The sequence below is a fragment of the Herpailurus yagouaroundi genome, unplaced genomic scaffold, assembly GCF_014898765.1.
Source record: "Herpailurus yagouaroundi ecotype Mexico unplaced genomic scaffold, PumYag 28, whole genome shotgun sequence".
NCBI lineage: Eukaryota > Metazoa > Chordata > Mammalia > Carnivora > Felidae > Herpailurus > Herpailurus yagouaroundi.
The window spans coordinates 22,320,283-22,343,400 of NW_024412376.1; the positions used below are offsets into that span (position 1 = coordinate 22,320,283).

Genomic DNA, 23,118 nt, shown 5'->3' on the forward strand with positions numbered 1-23,118 from the left:
ACATGATCCTACTTATAAAAGTTCTAGAAAGACAAAGTTAATCTACAAATACAATACAAGAAAAGAGAAGAAATCAGAAGAGATCACAGCTGGTGCTGTGAACAAGAAGTTAGCAGAAGATGGCCTGCAAAGGGGGGAAACAAAATTTTGGGGTGTGAGACATGCTCTATATTTTGATAGTGCTTGTGGGGACATGAGTGAGAACTCATCAAAGTGTACTGAAATAAGTATTTTATATAACTTGTGCCTCAATATTGTGGATTTTAAATTTTATCTTAACATGTTATTTTGGCATCTACAAAATGAATGTTTTCTAAAGCTCCTATTTATTTAACTCTTTCAAATACATCCTCTACTATATTTATGTGTCATACTAGTTAATACCCAGTTTCAAATTGTCATCTTATTTAATAGTTTTTAGCATTGTTTTCCACACTAGAGTTATACACCCATCATTAATGCTGGTGCCATAAAACAATGATTCTTTTACTGGGCTGGGGTTGGGGCCATATGAGAATCCTAGGTGAGAGGAAGTGTTTGAAAAGCTCTTTGGATGAGTAATGTAACAACCTGCCTGAAGGTAGGATGCTTGTTCTTTTATTCCAACTGAGCATTACTGAAATGGAGAAAAGCAGGACATAATGCAGTTAACTCTAGCTCTCAACAAACATTGAACTGATTTGAAATCTCAATGTTTTAAAAGACACTTTGGATGTCAGTTATTCCAATATGCCTTCTAGTTCAGAGAGAAAAGGTCCTAAGAATGGAGATTTATTTATTTATTTAAAAAAAATTTTTTTTTTTCAACGTTTATTTATTTTTGGGACAGAGAGAGACAGCGCATGAACGGGGGAGGGGCAGAGAGAGAGAGGGAGACACAGAATCGGAAACAGGCTCCAGGCTCTGAGCCATCAGCCCAGAGCCTAACGCGGGGCTCGAACTCACGGAGCGCGAGATCGTGACCTGGCTGAAGTAGGACGCTTAACCGACTGCGCCACCCAGGTGCCCCAAGAATGGAGATTTAAACAGAAGAGTGTGGTGATTGTATTAACCACTAAGATTTAATGTTTACTCTCTGTCAGACAGGATTCTGAGTATTAGAATAATTGTAATAACTCATTGCAACAACCCTATGAAATAGGAAGTATAAACATCCCATGATATACGTGAGAAAATCATGGCACATAGAGCTTAAGTAGCAAGTTTCACGTAGCTAAACAAGTAAGTGCAGGAGCCAGGATTTGATATCAGCCATTCTGGCCTTCTTGTCTCCTTTTCCATGTTATGTAGGCCATAGAAAGCCACTAGTGATATATCAGCAAGGTGATGAACATATCATATAGGTGGTAAATGTAGTATTTATGAACTTTTAAATGTAGCGGCAGTGCATTGAAGGTTTAAATGCAAACGGGTCAATGTAATATACTTTTATTGTGAGAAGATATTGGTACTTGGCAGTTGATGGAAAGGTAGAAACATTAGAATTATCTCTTTTATGAGCCTTTCTATAACTCTAAGTGAAGCTGATTATTTCTTTGCCAAAACTTCTCTAGCTTTTCATTTATTATACCAGATTTTCGTGACTATATTATATGCACTCATTTCTCGCCAAAGTCTGTCAGGACATGGACTTTCACATAAATTTTACTAAATTCATTTATCTATCTCTATATCTATGTATCTATATATCTCACAGTACTGAATATATGATGTTCAGAGTATATAGTATATATAATTGATAAACGAATATATAAACAAGTGCAAGAATAAATGAATGAATGCTCATTCATTTAGAGAGGACCCTATCTTACTGATTATTTGTAAAGGATAAAGTCAATGTTCAAGCTGACAATCACTTGGGTATTGCAGGCAAGTACTTTATTTAATCTTTAGTTACATTTCTTGGATCACCATCCTTCCCAAATATTTATAACAACATCTTCGGTTACTTTACATATTATGCCATCCTATGGTAATACTGAACCCAGATGTACGCATTCCACTGGAAACTGAGATTAGTAGTGCCACTAGATGGCGCTGGCATATCTTTGTTGCGTAACTCAGGTGTGCATACAAGCGAGCGCGTGCATGACGTGGCTATCGAAACGGATTGTATAAAAGATGTCAATGAAATTATATAATTTCAGTGAAACAAACAGTATCAGACATCATATAATGCCATTAGAGTCTACCAGCTCTGGAGGTAAAGTATTTAGGTTTGAATCCTGGCTGTGGAAAGTAGCAGCTGTGAGATTGCAAGTAGGTTACTTAACGTCATTGTGTCTGCTTCCCTATATGTAAAGTGAAAATAACAGCATCTACTCACGGGTAGATCCAAGTATAAAAATATTTAACTCAAGTGAAATCCTTAAATTTTTCTGGCACGTATTAGGTACTGAAAAAAATGTCTTTTCTTCAAAAATTATTAAATAATTTGCTGCAGATCAAAATGGCTAATACCGGACTGTCTCCCACTCTTTCCTCTTCCTTTCTTTCTGTCTCTCTCTTTCCACATCAGATTTTATCTGTTATATTGTATTTCCCACAACTTTTAATAATATCCAATTGTCAGTAAATTCTATTGTCTTGAAACGGAGGATTTCTTACCACTTCTCACTGCTACAGACCTCATCCAGGCCACAATCCCCACTGCCCTGTGTTAATGTATTAACCTCCAAATGAGTTTCCCTTCTGTCTTTGCCCCTGACAGTCTCCCCTCAACACACAGGACAGTGTGATCCTGTAAAAATACAAATCAGATCAGTCACTCCTCTGCTGGAAATGCCCTTTCCCACTCTATACTCCAGGATAAACTACAACTGCTTTTGTGTAGTTGATCTCAGATTAATAACAGATCTATTTCCGCCTCAGGGCCTTTGCTTTTGCCCTTCACTCTTCCTTGAATGTTCTTTCAAGTGGCTCACCCTTCCCTGACTTCTTAATGAAGCTTGCCTTTGTCACACTGTTTTAAATTAAACCTGGTTTCCCCAGTACTTGCTATGTTTCTTACCAGGCTTTCGGGGTTTTTTTTTTTGTTTTTTTTGTTTTTGTTTGTTTGTGTTTTTTTTTTCATAGCAATGTTACTTTCTAACATGATACATTTTACTACCTTTTTTTTTTTTTTTTTTTTTTTTTTTTTTAATCTGTCTCACCCAGGTAGAATATAAACTCCATTATGGCAGGGCTTTTGGTCTTTTTTATTCATGGCTACTTCACCAGCCCCTAAGAATGTGCCTGCTACAGACTAAGAACTTACACAAATTGTTATAAAATGGATAAATGAATGAGGACCACTTATAATTCAAGAATTATTTGTTTGGATTCATTCTTGGCCATTCAAAGATGAACAAATCAAAGTCCCTCTCCTCAAGCAGTTTTATTTAGTGGAGGGGCAGAAACACAGAAATTACAATTACTTTGCTATGCAAAATGTGCTAAGTGCTATTGTAGTAGAAATTGTATGATATCATCAGGACATCTGGAAGGAGAGATTACTTTCCGTGGGGAAAATAAATATTGAATAATATGTTTAAATAGTTAAACTTTTCGTGTTCAAAGAGGAGCCTTCAAATAGGTGCTCTAATTAAAGCCTTAAATTCTGGCTTGGAGTTATATAAATAACTTTGTGGATGCAACCTTTGGAGTGTTACTTTCCTCAGCCTGACTGCCTCTGCTTTCGTGTTTGCCAAAGATTTGCCCTAAAGGGACTCTGTGGGAATCACAGCTTGGCCTTGCATTAAGCTAATGACTACTTGCTTTTCAAATTGAGCTGTTCTGTGCTACTGATGAAACTGTAGATTACCCATGGTGCAGCTCTTCTGACCACTCCATTTAAACTAGAAGTGAAATGGCAGTTTCCTCTTCCTTGTTCTTCACGCCTTTACATAATTATGTGTAATCAGGGGCAAGAAGTAGACATATGACTAACATTTTGCTTGTCTGAATATGCTCAGGGGAACATTTTTATATGCTTTTAACTTATATGCCTTTTACTCTTATCGTAAAAAAGGATACTTGCTCTTTAAAAACTCAGTGATGTAAGCCTATATAAAGTGTGCCCAATATTCAATTCTACCTACCCCAATATTCATTGTGTAAATATTCACATGGTTTTATATTATATTATAAAAACATTTATGCAAGCTGGATCATCATAATAGTAAGTGAATATTCTTTTATAGATATTTTCATAGTTACTTAATGATTCAATTTTCATTGGAAATTTGAGCTAATTTTTATCTGTTAATGATGATAATGCTTTGGTCTTCTGGAGAAACCTAGTATATTAAAGCTAAACCCCTCCCCTCCAAATACCACCATAAAAAAATAACACACACTGTTTTAAGTATGCTTGATTTCAGAATAAAGAAACCCCTGGGTGTAAAATCCAGGGGATAAAATGAAAACCAGAGGATAAGCAAATCAGCTGACCCTTGGAGATGATTTTGCAGGTGACTTGGGAGAATAGAGATTGTTTTTGAGAACTATTTGTTTTGGATTTCAGTGCTCAGTGTGGAACATTATATGAGGACAGGAGAGCATTTATGGGGCCAATGTAATACAAGGAACTAACTAAGTCTGAAACCTCTATGAGGTTGGGAACCTCAAAGGATTATACCTTCAGTTAAAGTATGAACTAGGAAAAAAAAAACAGCACTCAACATTGGAAGATGAGCAGAAAGCTCACCTTTCATTGTCTGGGTTAAGAAGGAGGATATTTTCCTTGAGAATCCAAAATAATAGAGCTGTGTCTCCCTTGGGCATGACTTTTAAATTTATCCTACTGTACCCAATGGGCTGAGAACTCCATGAAGAGAAATCATCATGAAAGTTAATCCAGGGCTGGTGATTCTCCTGGGATGCCAGGAAGAAGCAAATGCCAGACAAATCTAGAGAGATTCTCTGACTCTTCAGGGGAGAGAAAAAAAACCTCACTGCAAAAGATGAGCATCACTTTAAAAGTTCTCACAACAAAAAATATCTGGTATGCACTTAGAAGCAATTTTCCAGGAGGACAGACAGTGGACTCTACAAATGGCAGAATTAAAACCCCGTCAATTTGAGACAATTGATAACAATCAGAAAGAACACTATGAAAAAAAAATCACACTAAAAATGGCAAATAAAATTCTAGAAATGAAAAGCTTTTAGAATTTAAAAACACAATATATATGAGGAGTATCTAATAAACAACTGACTTGGAATTAATGAATTGGAAAAATATCTGAAAAAGTATCTAAAAAATTCCACAGAGACAGGCAATAAATAGATGATATGAATATAAAGTTAAGAGACTTGGAAGACTGAATGGCAAGAACAAGCTTTTGTTTAATAGGATTTATAGCAGGAGAGAATGTGGACAATACCAGGGAGACACTACTTAAAATATCATATAATATGTGAATCTTCAGTTATTTAGATAAAACCTATTTACTAATAATGTGAAACTGCAAAATATTAGGATTTTTAAAAATTGTTAAGTCAAACAGAGAATTAAAGGTAGTCTATAAAGGAAAACTCTTAATGAGAGAATGGATTTCTCAAAAGTTATCAGTGAAGGCTAGGAAAAAATTTAAAATTATATCTACAAAGACCAAAGAAAAAGTGACTAGCATTCAGCCTAGAATTCTATAGCTATCTAAGTTAATATTCAACCATGAAGAAAAAAATAAATAAAGCTCTTCCTAAGGAAAGGAACTGAAATAATTTAATAATTATTTATGATTTCTAGAAAAAAAAACTGCTAAAAAATGTCCTTTGGAAAAATGACATTGAGGCCAGAAACATGGAGTTAGGTATTAGAAGAAAAATGAAAAAAGAAATAAAAAATTGTGAATATAACTGAAGAAGCATAAACTCGTCAAAAGCATAATGATGATTAATTTGGGGGAGTATAAAGCAAGGTAGAATAAAAATACTCAACAATAATAGTATGCTGCCTGAAAAATTCTCCTAGCTCTTATGTTAATGACAGGCAAAGACTTAAGAGTTGTTACCATGAAGAATCCATTCTTCATGTACTACAGAATCCATTTCAAAGAGGACTCATTAAAAACCATTTCAAAGATTAGCCAACTCCAAACCAGTCAAAAGGACCAAATTCTGTGCCTGCGGCCAGAAAGAAATGTGGCTCTGGCTACTGAGTCCAGAGCGCACAAAGTTGAAACATGGTTTCAGCAGTGGTGAATTCCCCACCTGACGTAAAGCTTGTGTAGGCCAAAAACACTGAAGTTCCTTTGATCAAGGTGGACACAGGTGACATACCGAAAATGAACACCTCACTTATTGTTGCAGATCTTTATCCCCTCATGTGCCTTGTCTTTCCTTCCCTTCTACCGTAGCTTCTGTTACTTTCAGGAGAGTAATAATTAGGAGTGGGACCAAGGTCTTCCTGTCCCACTGTGGACTAAAGGGTTCATGACTGTCTGAGTATGTTGGGGGACTTTGGGGAATGGAAGGACTGAACTTTTTATGAGTTCGTTGGCTATAGCTGCCAAGGTAACCATTCTATGTGAACCCATTGGTTGAATTTGGGTCCCCTCCAAATTCAATTGATGGATGTGGGCAAGGTTTGCAGTGGAAAAAGGGAAACTAAAACAACTTATTATTGAGGTCCTTTGGGCTAATGTCACTGTACCATAATCTATTGTTGAATATGGCTGGAATTTATGTTTATTTGTTTCTCTTGGGAATGCTGAGAAGTACCAAAGAGAATGCTCTTGGTAAGAAATGAGCCACATATAGTGCTCTACCTATAGCAAATATGGGTCTTATAACCCTAATAATTCCTATCTGCTACACAACTCTGTGACAGATGGTTTGCCGATGGGAACCTCTGGCAAGAAAAGGCAGCATCCCAGAGGTGCCTCTTGGCATTTTAAACTTGTCACCTTCTTCATACAACTTCTGGGTATCACTTTTAGAAAGCAGCAGTTGTTGCTTGCTGACTTGCTACTGGATTCTTGTAGAAATTGAATGCCTGATGTATGGAGGCTTGTGACTTTTGTGCCTGATAGTCTCATTTTGATGGGTCAACTGGGACTCAATGACTAGCAAAGTGGGAAGAAATCAGCAAGTCTCATCGAATGGAAATGGCACACTGAAGAAAACAGCCCGCCTGGCTCCAGGAGTATCATGAGTTTACATGAAAAAATGGCAGCTATTCCTTTGGGGAAACTTTAACCCTACTCTGCTGCTTGAAACAAGATGCTGAATCAATGCGGACTTCAATCAGTTGCCCTAAGTGTCCTGACCTGGTTTATTGATGGTTCAGCAATAGCTGTGCAGAACCAAAAATGGACAATTTGTGTTCCATGGGCAGAAATCAAGAAGATTTTTTTCATAGTTCTGACCAGTATCCTTTGTGATAAACATTTTATCTTTTTACTCACTCTTGGGCTGTTAAGCCTATCTCTTTGGTTTACCACTTGGGAAAGTACAGATCCCACATGAAAAAGCCTCAAAGGTTTCTTTGTGGCTGTAGTCTGTCAAAATAAACTGTGGTTGCTGGTAGGAACTTTTGTGTCACTTGCATAGATTTGCACACTAAGGGCTTTTTCCTTGATGAGACCAACTAGAATCCAGCTACAAATCAAGCCTGTGTTGCCCAGATTATGCTGTTCCTACCTGGATCCATCATCATACTGGACATGACAATACATATACCATCATAAAGCAGGCATGTAGTATTTTGTGTATCTGACGCCAAAGTTACCATTGCTTGCCACTGTTGTGAGTCTAGTCAAACTTGATTTGCCTTATTCATTGTGAAGGAAACTATCATTCACAGGGCTTGGCTGATGTATTTCTTCTGACTTGATCCCCTCTTGAGGTTACTAGAAGTCCTTTTAACTATTGTCACTTTTTCAAGTGATAGCGCTGCTGTCCCTGTTCAATCAGCTGACTCTGGACACAATTATGGTCCTTGAAACTAATCTGTGTCATGTGTTTGACTTTCCAGACTACCTGGTCTAACCATGGTATAGTTTTTATTACAAAAGCCACTCAACAGTAGACTGATAATCAAGGTATTTGATGGATCTTCCATAGTCTCCACCATCCATAGGCTTCTGGTATTGGTGATAACTGATTGATTCAATGAGATTTCTGAGTCTGTTTTCCTTACCTCTTTCTGATGTACATAGTTTAGTAAGGCAGTTGGTCACTGAATACAGTTTTCCCTCCTGAATAATAATCATAATGAAATGGGGGGAGAGGGTTATTGGGATGTTATGATATCATGATCTATCTATCATCTATCTATCTATCTATCTATCTATCTATCTATCTATCTTTTGTCCCCCATTCCTGGCACAGAGCTCCTAAAACCTTGTAATTTCCTGATTGGAGTGAGAGGAGCATCTTTTGTTATTCATAGTAACCCCTTTTCAACCATAATTGAGTTTATGCTAATAAGATGATCTTAGAAGAATGGGGCTAGTTGCCAGAGGAACCAACCATGTGATTATTGGGTTGTAACCCTCAGCCCTACTCCTGATCTCTAGGGACTAGAGAAGGTCTGGAGACTGATTTATTCAACAATGATCAATGAATGTTCGATCAATCGTGCTTGTGTAAAGAAGGCTCCATAAGAACTCTGAAGGTGCTTTCAGGTTGACAACCACATCAAGGTGCTGGGAAAGTGACATACCCAAGGAGGGCATGGAAATTCTGCATCCTTTCCCATGTACTTTGCCCTATATATCGGTATATATCTCTTCCATTTTGCCATTCCTGAGTTGTGTCCTTTGAAATAAACCAGTAATCATGAGCACAGCACTTCCTTGAGTTCTGTGAGCCATTCTAGCAAATCATCAAACTTGAGGAGGGGCTGTGGGAACTTACACTTTACAGCCAGTCAGTCAGAGTATAGATGACAATCTAGGACTTGTAGTTGGCATCTGAGGTGGGGGGTAATTTTGTGAGACAGTCCTTGCCCTGTAGGGTATGTAGTAACCCTGGGTAGTTAGTATTAGAATTGTTTAGTTCAAGGAAAAGAATCCACACATTTGGTGTCAGAAGTGAAGTGTTGAATTGTGTAGAAAGAAACAGGAGTTTTCCTATAATTATGTAGATAAATTTTGAAAATTTGGGATTCTACCCTGACCGTTCTCTGGGCATGATGATTTTTTTTCTCTTAACATTGTCAACCTCAAGGTGTGCTGGTTGGTCTATACTGTGGGTGGTAGCCTAAGCAAAAGTGGGTGAAGAATTTCAAAGAATTCTAGTTCAGCCACCAGAATATCTCTGGACTCTTTAGAGCCTTGGATCATAAGGATAAGTTGAGTACACTGCTTGTGTGACATAGTGTGTTTTTTAAAGTTTTATAAAAATGCCTTTGTCCCTCCCGCACCTGACCCTCCCAAAAGAAAGTTTGGGATGTGAGTTGGAAATAACAATAAAAATGCTGAAGTTACAACTACAAGAAAAGTGACAATTTTCTTTTTCTTTTTTTTAAATTTTTAATGTTTATATTTGAGAGAGAGAGAGAGAGAGAGAGAGAGAGAGCGAGCATGAGCGGGGAGGGCCAGAAAGAGACTGAGACAGAATCTGAAGGAGGCTCCAGGCTCTGAGCTGTCAGCACAGAGCCCAATGCCAGGCCTGAACACATGAGCTGAGAGATCATGACTTGAGCGCTGAAGTGGGACCTTAACCAACTGAGCCACCCAGCCACCCCAAGAAAAGTGACATTTTTCTAATGGTGGAGCAAGAACAACAACCTTGCATCTGGGGAGGGACTACCTAATCACACCACTTTGTATTGAAGACAGCCCCAACTCACTGGCCAAGATTGTTATGGATGATGGACTTGCTCTAAACTTCCTTCTTGTGGGCAAAGGTGAAGTCTGTGCCATTGCTAATACATCCTGCTGTATCTAAGTAAAAACTTCAAACCAAGTGGAAAAGTCATTACTAAAACTTAAGAAAAATCCACTCAGCTTTTTAAGATAAGTCCTGATGATTTATGGAATTGGTTGAGTTCATTGTGTTCAAACCCCTGTGGCGGCATTGTTGGAATCAATACTGCCAATTGACCTCCCCTTGTTGCTTGAAATCCTTTGATAATTAAATGTTGTATGAGACAAATTGATGGATTTAGTCTCAGCCTTTGTTAGTCAGAATAATAGGAGTGGTTTAGGGATTGGTGTGTTCATAGAAAAGAAAGTCAATAGTGAAAATGGCATAGAAATCAGGGGTGAGGTTGGGAGACAATTTTCTGTAGGCCTCGTGTTTCTAAATGTTATGCAGAATGAGGCACTGACAGCCCTTTGTTCTAGACTAACTTTCCAAGGATGTTCATACAGTGAATAGCATCATGAGAGAGATAGTGTTTCCCTTATGAGCAATGGGCAGCCATGCATTCTGCCCATTAAAACTGATTGAAGTTTCTAATCTCATGGCTTCTCTTCTGCAGTGCAACTCACTGCATATGCAAGCGTTATCTGGTCATCTTTGCTTAGACCTTTGGGATTAAAGCTCAGGGAACTGTTGCAAAAATTCTGACACTCTGGCGACTGCTATTACTCAGAGTGATAAACTGTATTTTGTCTTTGACCCAGGAGTCTCCAGTATCTATGTTAACTTGGTTGGTTAGCTTGCTGTCTTGTAGGTTAAAGTCTCATACCTTTCACAGTTTTGGACACAGACTGTACAACATAGTGTGAAATTAATCCACATATTCGGAGAAAATGTTTTTAGTCTACATACACAAAAAATAACTAATGTCCAAATTATGTAAATAGCTACAAATCAATAAATGGCAAGCTACTGAAAGAAAAATACAGAGAATATAGAATTAACTTAAAAGGAGAAGAAACCAGGATGTAAAGAAACATGAAAAGATGCTCAACATTATATATTATCAAGGAAAAATGCAAGTTAAAACCATGGAGAGATCCCATTTACATCCATAAAATTGGCCCAAACTTCTTAAGTTTTATGAAGATTTGAGGGAAATGGGAGCCATTATATATTTATTGCAGGTGAGAGTGCAAATTTACAGAACTGTTTTATTTTTATTTTTATTTTTTTTAACTTTTTTTTTTCAACGTTGATTTATTTTTGGGACAGAGAGAGACAGAGCATGAACGGGCGAGGGGCAGAGAGAGAGGGAGACACAGAATCGGAAACAGGCTCCAGGCTCTGAGCCATCAGCCCAGAGCCGGACACGGGGCTCGAACTCACGGACTGCGAGATCGTGACCTGGCTGAAGTCGGACGCTTAACCGACTGCGCCACCCAGGCGCCCCTACAGAACTGTTTTAGAGAGTGTTTTGAAGCCTAATTAGGCCTGGATTTAGCAGTATCTAATTTTCTTTCTCCTTTCTTCTTACTTCCCGCCCTCCTTCCCTCCTTTCTTCTCTTCTTCCCTCCCTTCCTGGCAGAGATTGTATGCTATTTTCAAGAGAAATAATTGTTCAGGCTGTGACAAGCATATACAGAGGTTTTTCTAAACTGACAAAATTTTTACTGATTCTATAGAAAAGCTTCTTGAAATTATAAATTATTTTCCTGGTAGTTAAGTTTCATCAAAAGGGGTGTATGTAACTCATTATATAATTGAAAGTTAAAGTAGTTATAGTATTTCAAATTACTTAATTCATGCTTATAAAATTGGTCTGTGATAAATTATGTAATGAATTTAATAGCCTTTTGAGGCTAAAACTACATCCACCCCCTCACTTCTACAGTGAAAGTGAGGATAGAGGAAAAGATACCATACTTCTACTGGCACGAGTGACATGATAATTCTACCTCTGAAGTAGCTAAGGTAATTTTCTAGCTGGCTACTTCCTAGCTACAATTTCCTGGCTACAATTCAAGATCAATATTTTTAACCATGAACCTGAGACCTAATAGGGAAAAAAAATTGTTATGAGAACAAGATGGATCTGAAGAGTGAACTTGAACTCTTCATACATTCACATCTCTGTGTTGAGTATCAACTGCATTAGTCTGCTCAGGCTTACCATAGACTAGGTGGCTTAAACAATAGAAATTTATTTTCTCACAGTCTGGAGTCTGGAAGTCCCAGATCAAGGTACCAGCACGGCTGGTTTCTAGAGAGGCATCTTTTCTTTATTTTTTTTTTTTGGGGGGGGGCTTACAGGTGGCTGCCTTCCTGTTATATCCTTGCATGGCCTTTCCTCTGTGTGTGCACTCCTGGTATCTCTTCCTCTTCTTATAAGAACACCAGTCGTATAGGATTAGGTCCCCACCATGATCACCTCATTTAACCTTGATCATCTCTTTAAAGGCCCTGTCTTCAAGCATAGCCACTTTGGGGGGTAGGACTTCAACATTTAAACTTTGAGGGGATGCACTTGAGTCTGTAACACCAGCTATGTGCCTGCCACTGTAGTGAACAAAACAAAGATGCCTCTGCTTGTGGGGCCTGAGCTAGGGGGTGGTGGAGTACAATAAATAATAATTATAATATGTTAATAAATTATGTAGCTTGTTAGAGGGCAGTAACTGCTATAGAAAAAAGCAGAGAAGGTGAAAGGGATCTGGAGTGCTGGCATAGGCTTTGGGGTAGGTGACAGTTTTTTTCTTAATCTTTTAAAAAATGTTTATTTACTTTTGAGAGAGAGAGAGAGAGAGAGAGAGAGCGCGAGCATGAGTGGGGGAGGGGCAGAGAGAGAGAGAGGTAGAAACACAGAATCTGAAGCAGGCTCCAGGTTCTGAGCTGTCACCATAGAGCCCCAAGGCAGGAGCTCAAACTCACTAACTGTAAGATCTGAGCCCAAGTCCGCCACTTAACCAACTGAGCCACCCAGGCGCCCCAGGGGAGGTGACAGTTTTAAAACAGGGCAATCAGATTAGGCCCTTTTGAGTAGCTGACATTGAGCAAAGCCTTGAAGAACATCAGGCAGTCAGCAATATAGATATCTCCTCTTGTTAAATCTGGTGTTCATTCAGTTGAGAACAAGAGGAACTTAGTGAGAAGCTTTGAAAGACATGATTCAAAGTCAGAATACCTTGGTTTAAGTTCTAACTTTGTGTGATTCAGGGCAAGTTAGCCTCTGCACTAAATTACATAACCAACACCACACTTTTAAGGAATTCCAGATGCCAGGACATTCCAGAGCTGATCATCCCTGTTTCAGATGAAAACTGAAAGAACAAATTACTTCAGTGATGCATTGGAACCCTATTCGGGGATCACTGTCTAATTGCTAAACTTATCAGGTATGTGTAGTTTATCTGCTCAGCCCCAGAGGCCTTTCATTGCTCCCTTGGTTTCACTACACTGGCTGTAGCATAGTACTTGCTTTGGTGTGGAAGATCAAGAATGACCTCATTAATTATATTGATAAATATGTCAATCAGAGGCATTCCAAAAGGCTTTTCATTTTACTGTAGGGATTAGTGTGGCCTGGGCAAGGAAAAGTTGTTGATGAAATTCAGCTGTTCTTCACTAATGTAAAATATCAAGAATTTATGGGCCATGCCTAGAATTGCACTTTGCTCAGCAGCTAGGAAAATAATTCTGTGAAATCTTGATTGTCCATACCAATAAAAAATAAAAATATCAAAGACTAACATACAGGAAATCTCACCACAGAAAGGGAAAGGTAGCAAAAGAGACACCTTGGCCAAATGGAAGAAGTAATTCTCAAAGGGAGCAGCAGAGGAGATCAGGAAGCCCTAACTGAAGATCAGGCCAATTGACCTGGGAGCAGCTAGAGCAGGGAATGAGGGAAAAGAGAAATTTAGGCAATCTATGAATATTCATTAAGTATAAAGTGGATAATACAGGGATGTCCCCTCCTCTTTTTTAAACAAAGTGTAAATAGGCAGAATATAATTCCTTAGATTCCCTTATTCTATAAATGAAATGCATCTTCTTTGTTAGACCCTGGACTAAGCTCTGGAGAGTAGTAGCAAATAACCTAGTCCCTGATTTTCTAGAGGATTACAGTCTAGTCATCAAGACATGACAGTAAACCCACACGACCCAGCGTGACAAGGCCCCATTATGTACAGGGAACTCTGGGGCCCTGGAAGGCAGCACCTAGCCCGGGGCAGAGGGTGAGTGAGACAGGTGGGGAAGATTTATTGGAGCAGCCAAAACTATGCCTTCACACTGTCATTCAACAAAGATAATTCAGCAATCTCTGCACGATAGATAGACATTTGTGCTCAACTCGAGGGATGGATGAAATGCATTCCAACTTTAGAGGATTTGGACTCTGGTAAAGGGAAACATGTACAGACAAGTTCACTAGCATGCCATTAGGTACCAAGAGGGAAGTTATATAAAGAATGCAATAGCAGCACAAGTCTGTTCCACTGTGTTTGGGGTTACTGGTGTGAGGAAATGCCCGGTATCTGGGGAGATGAACAGGTGTGCAGCTTGGGGAGGAGGGGAATCAGGCCACTGGAGTAGATGAAACACCCTGAATGAAGGTAAGGGAGCAGGCACAGATAAATTGTAGAAATATAAGTAGATCAGTTTGGCTGCATTTGATGGCGTGTGAAGAAGGGGGAGAGGGCTTAAAATAGAGAATAAAAGCAAGTCTTTGTTGGCCCGGAGAAGGCCTTGGTTTATTCCGTGGACCTGTGGATATATATGTAAGGGAGAAACAAGATAAATATTCAGGAGCTAAAGCCAGAAAGCAGAAAACTAGAGATGGAATCATTCTGGCTTCAGTATGGAGGATAGTTAGGTGTAGGAAGGCACGAGGGTAGCAGGTATCAGTTAGGAGTTTCACATTAGCCTGGGCGCCAAATGAATCAAGACTTTGTTAGTGAGGAAAAAGAAATACGAGAGGAAAACTAATTTTCAAGACATGATAACTGATTGTATGACAAAGATATTTTGGAGGAAAGGGGCCTGCATGACTCCTTTTCATCTGTTGGTGCAATTGGGTGATTAGCCAAGCTTTTCCACGCGGTATGGATTATTCAGCAGAAGGTAGAGTTTAACAAACTTTACAACCGTTGAAAGTATAAATTGCTTAATAGATTTTACATTCCTTGAGTGGAACTACTACATTTTTAATCGTTTTAATCTGTTCTAGTGTAATTTTGTAGAATGTGATGAAATAATGCTTCAACCTAAACTAACCTGATGTATAAAATGTATGTAAACCTTTGGGTTAAAAAAAATACTGAAAAATGGCCACTGTTCTAGCGGTACGCATATTAAAACAATATTAGATTTGCAATGCTACAACTTTTATGGTTTTTTGCATTCTCTTTCAAAAGAAAACAAGCACTGGTGTTACTGGAACATAAGCTAAGGTAGCAGTTTTACTTGGGGGGGTGGGTGGGAAAAAGCATAACTGGTTTGCTTCCGTGGCATAATTCAACTAATTTCACCCACCAGTAGTGAAATTTCTTCGATTATTAGTTTATTCTACAAGAGAGGGCTATCCTTTATTCCTGTATTATAGCTGTTCAAAGACTGAGGTTTAGAGATGGAATGAATTTATAAGAGCTAACTCTATCGAGAAAGTTTTATGATAGTGTTTCATCAATAATGCTCAGTTGACAAAGTAATTGCTATTTCTGGCCCTTTTGGCCTGAAGAGTTTTTGTTCTGAATCTGTGGTTTAAATGCATAACAAAAGAAAGGAATCTTTAATGGTACTTGCTTTGAAATTAGAATGTGATTACTTTAAAGCACTAAGGATAGTTTTATTGCCTTAAACTATTTTTAACTGCCATTCTTTTTTAACGGTCTCTATAACTGCATGCTGTGAGAAGAAAAGCTAGTACAGAATTCACTTTGGTTGAGAGTTAGGTGAAGACCTGTGGGGAATTGCAGGAAAGATCTTATTTTTTTGACCTAGTGATCATTAGCCCTTTCCATGCCTTCCCTAAAGCTTGACACAGGGGTGTTTCCAGCGCAACATTTTTAGCCTAATTGGACCAACCAGCAGTGTAAGGCCACCAGAACTTTCATTTTTATGAAGCTGAGTGATTTTTGAGAAAGGACTGATGGAGTCAGTGTGAACATGCCTCACACATAGATACATCTTTCTTACATTCCTTGAAACATGTTAGAGGCATAGGAACTCTGTGTCTGACATACAGTGGAGTCTGAGATCTTTGTAATCTGCAAGACTGAAAAGAATAACAGTATCTGTTTTCTGAGAGTGTTGTCATTTCCCAGGAGTTTGTCCTAGAAATAGGTCAAGATGAAGAGACCCTACCCGGCCATACATGCTCTGATATGCCTCTGCAATCATCAGCCTTTGTGCGTTACAACGTTGAGTTAGAATGTCGATCAGCATGTCTTTGTCACAGCCTGGAAAAGAATAATATTTGAAGATTAGTAAAGTTGCTACTTTGCAGTTTGGAAGAACCCATTATCTAAGGATCAAAAACCATTGTGCGAGCATTTTCCCTGATGGTACTTTAAAGCAGTGAGCAATTTTAACTAAAATTGGAAATCACAGAGCAACACTTGATGAAGGCTTGGTTCTTCCTCTCAATTTGGTGCTATTACTACAGACTTTCCTTTAAAAGGATCCAATTAAAAAATACAGAGGAATAAAAAATATGGTCTTTCTTCAGCCATCTCTCCTACCCCACTGAAAAAGGCTTCCTTGACTTTAGGCTGATTGGTGTTTAAAGGAGTACATCTTTCTCATTTAAAAGATCCTTCCTTGTGGAGAAAGAAATTATGAAAGTACAAGGGATGTGTACCCTTGTGAGGGACTGTGTGAACCTCTCATGGTTTGCACGGAATATGGTCTCTCTGTCCTGCAACCAAGGCTGTTTCTGGGCTGTATGAGGCCTCCATTTCCTTATACGCCAATTCATTATATTGATATAACACCCGAATGCACAACTAGTTTAGATAAATTTAGTTCTGATTACAGTCATAGCAGAGTGACCAAGAAGGCCTTAACATTTGCCTCAGCTTGACCAAAATTTAGACAGGTTTCTTTCTGACTATAAGCCCTTGCTTGATCTCCCCTTCTGAGAGCATTTACTTTGGAAAACTTGCAACTGTAATTTCATTTTCCTTTGAGATATAAATCTTCTGTCAAATCACTTGCCAGTTTACAATCCAGAAATGTCTTTCCCAAAAACTTGGGAGCCATCCCTTTGAAATATAATCATCAAGAAAGATAAGAATCCCTATCTCCCAGTCTCCGTGGGAGGGTTAAGAACCTAACTTTCTTAAGTACTAGTTAGCAAACACAGATGGCCTAATCACATTGACAAACACCCCCGACGCCCAGAGTTCTCCAATACTTTCAACTAGTTCACTGCCCTCCTACCACTCTGCTTAAAAACTCTTGCCATTTGTTTCAGAGGAACTGAGTTCGATCTTTCTCCTCTGTTGGTAAAGTCTTGATTTCTGTTGCAATAGTCTTGAATAAAGTCTTCCTTGCCTGTTTAATTCTGTGTGGTACAACTTTTCTTTGACAAAAGGAGATATTTAATGGAGATGAGGAGAAAAATGAATTGAAAGGCTAGAATGTTAAGCAGATCATCTTTTGGGAAATTAAAGCCATTCTGGATGCCCTTAGGTTCTTAGGAAAGCTGAGTCAGGTGCTGAAATATCCAGTGAGGGCTAGTGACTAGAATTTACATAGATAACTATGCCCAGTGAAACAAAAGGAAGAGGAGGATGTTTTATGCAGGTGAGAGAAATGATCTGAAGGTGTAAAATGGAAGGAGAGAGGCAAAGAATCAGCTCCGAAAACTGAAATTTATGGTTTGTGAGAGGCAGAGAGCATCATATTCCCCTGGGGTTAGCTGGTTAATGTGTTGGACTCAAAGGATGTTAAGTAGTTCTGTAGGAATCTGTTAACTTCATGATGGGAATTCCAAAGCGAACAAATTTTTAATAATAAATAGAAGATTTTAAATTATATCTATTGTCATTTTTACTATGATCACACTTATATAGTTATTATATTCTTCTGCTTTTTGTTGTTCCATTGAGATCATCTACAACCTACCTCTGACTGAATCTTCATTTTTCAAAGTGCTCATACCAATCTTGCTCATTTATTTTTCCAGAATATTTCAGATTAACTTAATATGGACCTCAAAAATGTATTAAACATTTTTAATTAAAATAGCTAAATTTAGGAATCCATGTCGAAAGTTGTGTTTTTGTCACTGTATTTGCTAAGCTATTTCGGTGTTTTTCTTTTCTAAAAGGCTTAGTAAAGGTTTGTAGAGTTTTTGAAAATGACAAGAAACTTTATTTTGTTAAAAATATTCATATTTGCGGGGCTCCTGGGTAGTTCAGTCAGTTAAGCGTCTGACTTCATCTCAGGTCATGATCTCGTGGTTCATGAGTTAGAGTCCTATGTCGGGTTCTGTGCTGACAGCTCAGAGCCTGAAGCCTCCTTCTGATTCTGTGTCTCCCTCTCTCTGCCCCTTCCCTGCTCACACTGTCTCTTTCTCTCTCTCAAAAATAAGTAAACATTAAAAAAATTAAAAAAAAATCATGTTTGCATGTCTGTTGACATTTAAAGTTACATCATTTGTATTTTGTTTCTTAACACATAATTGCGTAATTAAATAAATGATATTGAATTTGTGTAAACATAACATTGCCTTGTATTCAGAAAAATTATTGAACTCATAATTTTTAGTAACTTTTTAGTTGATTAGCTTAGATTTTGAGATACAAATAATATACTCTGCACATAATAAGAATTTTGATTTCTTCTTTACAGTAACTGTAAGTTTTTCTTTCTTACCTTATTACATTATGACAAGAATTTCTAGGTAATTCTTATTTCTGGTTTAACAGAAAATCATGGCATCATGAACCATAGAAGTTTTGTAAGCTTTTACAATATACAGTTGATTCTTGTTATTTGTGGTAGTTTTCTACACAGTGTCATGAACACTGAATTAACAGATACTGAACTATTTCTCTGAGGGGAAATATACAGTTGTGTTTCTACAACCTCTGGTCACAACATTTTTGTCAACAGAAATGCCATTTACGTTACATTATTTGTTAGCCAATGTCCTCGTAAAACATGCCTGTCTCATCAGCATTGAAAGCCTTCATTTCCTCATGTATAAAATTTATATTTTTTGTATAAAATTTTTCTGTATAAAATTTAAGAGGTATTTTTAAAGAATATCTTAAGGAGGTATTCTTCTACAGCCTACTGATCTACAGCACTTGTTCAGCTGAAAGTTTTATGCTCTATCACCTTTTGAAACATGCAAGCCATCTCGCACTTTCAGAAGAAAGCTGATAGTTACACTTTTTTATACTATTATTAGCTTGTCATCTCATGAACTCACAAATTTAACTGCTTTTCCATAGCTTCATAACATAGAACAGATGTTACTTTAGCATTTTTCTGGACAGCTTCATGCATTGATCAGTGAATTTTATCTTTTTTTTGGAATGTACTATATTAGTGATTTATTCACATTGATCTCATGGCCAACAGCATTAGAACTCATGTCTGAATGAGGCTTATCCGATGCACATGTTTCCTCCATAATATTTCTTCTTGTGCTTGGGAATACTCACCAGCACTTCAGCACAACATTTGTTGGGGGCATTTTAAAGAATACAATCACCAACCAAAAGCATAAAGATGCAAAAAATGTAGCATTAAATAGGCTACAAAAAGAATATTTGTTAACTGTATGAGAGCTGTGGCAAGGAGGCAAAGCATCATTTTGTCTAATCTTAGCTGGTAGTAGGTACTCTGGTGACTCAAAGTTTTCATGTCTCTGCACATGTCTGTTAATGACCATGAAAACACTACAAATACTGATTTTGGTGTTATAAGTAAATTTTAGCCAGTAGGCAAATGGGCAAATGTGGAATCTGTGAATAATGAACATTGACTATATGGTCAAATAGGTAAAAGTGTCCTACCAGGCAAGAAAATACTTATTACTAAAATTTCAAATTATATCTAAATAACACTGAGTGGCCTACACAGATAGATTATAAGTAATGAGATAGAGGAAGATATACTATGCTAACATAATGAAAAAAAAGCTGGAGTAACTATATTATTTTTAACACAAAAGACTTCAGAAGAAGGAAAATTATTAGGGATAAAGAGGGCCATTCCATAATGATAAAGGGGCCAATTCTCCAAGATGATATTATAAATCTTAATGTGTGTGACCCCGATAAAAAAGCGTCAAAATACATGAGGCAAAAACTGATAGAATTGCTAGGAGAAACAGATGAATCCACTATTTCATCTGGAGTTTAATGCCTCTTTATCATAAATGGATAGATTCAGCAGGCAGAAAACTTGTAAGAACATGGTTGAATGAGCAACATCATCAATCAAGTCGATATAACTGATATCTATAGAATACTTCATCCAACTGCATCCAAGGAAAGCAACGGATTATTTATTCTTCTATAGCTCACATGTAACACTAAGACTACATAAAATATACCTTAACTGGTTTAAAATAATAGAAACTATGCAAAATATTCTCTCAGACCACAGTGCAATTAAACTAGAAATAAGTAACAGAAAGATAGCTGGACAACTCTAAAATTCCTGGAGATTAAACAACACACTTGTAAATAACACATGGGTCAAAGTAGACTCAAGAAAATTTAAAAAATTCAAACCAAATGAAAATGAAAATATAAGCTATTAAAATTTGTGGTATGTAGCAAATGAAATGATTAGAGGAAATTTTGTAGCATTGAATAAATATGTGGGAAATTAAGAAAGACCTAAAATCACTAACCTAAATTTCCACCTTAAGAAATCAGAAAAAAAGAACAAATTAAATCTAAAGTGGGCAGAAGCAAAGAAACAATGAAAATTAAAGTAGAAATCAATTTAACTGAAAACAGAAAATTAATAGAGAAAAGCATTTAACCTGAAAGCTCATTCTTTGAAAAAAATCAATAAATTTGGTAAGCTGCTAGCCAGGTTAACTAAGAAAAAAAAGAGAAAAGATATAATTACTAATATCAGAAACGAAAGAAGATATGTTATTACAGATACTATGGATATGAAAAGAATAGTAAAGGAATACTAAGAACAACTTTGTGCCCTCAAATTTGATACTGTAGATGAAATAGACAATTTCTTCAAAGACATAGTCTACCTAAACTCACACAAAGAAAAATAGACAATATGTATAGGCCTATGTCTTTTAAAGAAATTAAATAAATATTAAATAACTTGTCAAAACAGAAAGCACCTGGCCCTGATGGGTTCACTGGTGAACTCTACCAAATTTTTTAAAAATTTTATTTTAGAAAGAGAGCATCAGTAGGGAAGAGGAGCAGAAGGAGAGAGAGATTGAGAGAGAGAGAGAGAGAGAGAAAGAGAAAGAGAGAGAGGAGAGAAAGAGAATCTTAAGCAGGCTCCATGTTCAGAATAGAGCCCAATGAGAGACTCGATCCCATGACCCTGGGATCATGACCTGAGCTGAAATCAAAGCTGAATGCTCAACCAGCTGAACCACCCAGGTGCCCCTCTACCAAACTTTTAAAGAATAAAATTATATGATTTTTTTTACAATCTCTTCCAGAAGATAGTAGTAGAGGAAATACTTCCTAAATCATTCTATGAGGTCAGCATTACCCTAATACCAAAACTAGAGAAAATATTACAAGAAATGAAAACTACAGACCAGTATCTGTCATGAACACAGAAGTAAAATTTCCTTAAAAAAACTGGTAAATTGAATTCAATGTTGTAAAAAAGAATTGTGTATTATGACCAAGTGGTGTTTATTTCAGGTATTCAGGTCTTATCTCAGTATTTGAAAATCAATTGGTATAATAGAATAGAGAAGAAAAATTGTTGACTGTATCAACAGATGAAGAAAAAACATTTGAAAAAAATCCAACACGTATTCAAGATGAAAACTCTGAATAAAACCTATAGGGAACAATATACTTAATGGTGACAAAGACAGAACAAGGCAAATAGCATGGACTGTTTCAAAAAGATTAATTTTGACTTGTATGCAGCTTTGTGAAAATTCAGGCATGTAGTTTAAAAATAATTCAGGTTGTCCAGTATCTCACAGGGACGATTTGGAAATTATATTTGTTAACTGAGACAAAATAAACACAGTTGTTCTGAGATTACACGGATAATGAAGACAGTTTCGACTGGTAAGGAACTGGATACTGAACTGCACTATTAACGAATGTTAACTGAGCGTTATTCCTTTTTAGTATGATTGGTGAATTTTTATACAACTTAAGACAATTAAAAAAATTTTTTTAAGTTTATTTTTGAAAGACAGAGACTGAGTATGAGTGGGGGAGAGGCAGAGAAAGAGAGATAGAGAGAGAGAGAGAGAGAGACAGAATTCGAAGCAGGCTCCAGGCTCTGAGCTGTCAGCACAGAATCTGACATGGCACTTGAACCCATGAGCCATGGGATTATGACCTGAGCCGAAGTTGGATGCGTAACCAACTGAGCCACCCTGGTGCCCCACAACTTAAGACAATTTTTGTTAAAACTGCTCATTTTCATTTGCTTTAAGGTATTTTTTTTTTCTTCCTTGTTTTCCTAAATAAAGCACAGTAGCCAGGTCAAAAATCAGCAAGTGAGACTACATTAAACTCGAAAGCTTCTGAAGAGCAAAAGAAACAATTAACAGAATGAAAAAACAAACAAAAAAAAAAAACTACAAGAAAGGGAGAAAAGATTTGCAAATCATATACTTGATAAGGGATTACTGTGTTGTGTACTTGAAAGTGTCTAAGAGAGTTAATATTAAATGTTCTCACCATCACAACAAACAACACAGTATTCTTAACTGTAATCACAATGCTGTATATTAGATTCCCAGAATTTATTCCTCTAATAATTGAAAGCTTGACCAGTAACTCCCCATTTCCCCACCCCTCAGCCCCTGGTTGTTTTCATGAGTTCCGTTGTTTTAAATTCCGCATATAAGTTATATCATACAGTATTTGTCTTTCTGATTCATTTGCTTAGCATAATGCCCTCAGGATTTATCCATGTTTTCTCAAATAGCAAGATTTTCTTCTTTCTATGGCTGAATAATATTCCACTGTGTGTGTGTGTGTGTGTGTGTGTGTGTGTGTGTGTGTGTGTAGAGAGCGAGAGAGAATGAGAATCCCGTTTTCTTTATCAATTCATCTGTTGATGGACACTTAAGTTGCTTTCATGTTTTGGCTATTGTGAAAATACTACAGT

General features: G+C 37.2%; 1 protein-coding gene across 1 annotated transcript in view; it reads right to left on the reverse strand.

Annotated features, from left to right (window-relative positions):
* Positions 1–23,118, reverse strand: part of ANXA10 (annexin A10) — a 99,967-nt gene that overhangs the window by 36,509 nt on the left and 40,340 nt on the right. The window contains exon 3 of the mRNA XM_040470992.1: positions 16,162–16,256. Within this exon, the coding sequence (XP_040326926.1) occupies positions 16,162–16,256 (95 nt within the window). The remainder of the gene's footprint in view (positions 1–16,161; positions 16,257–23,118) is intronic.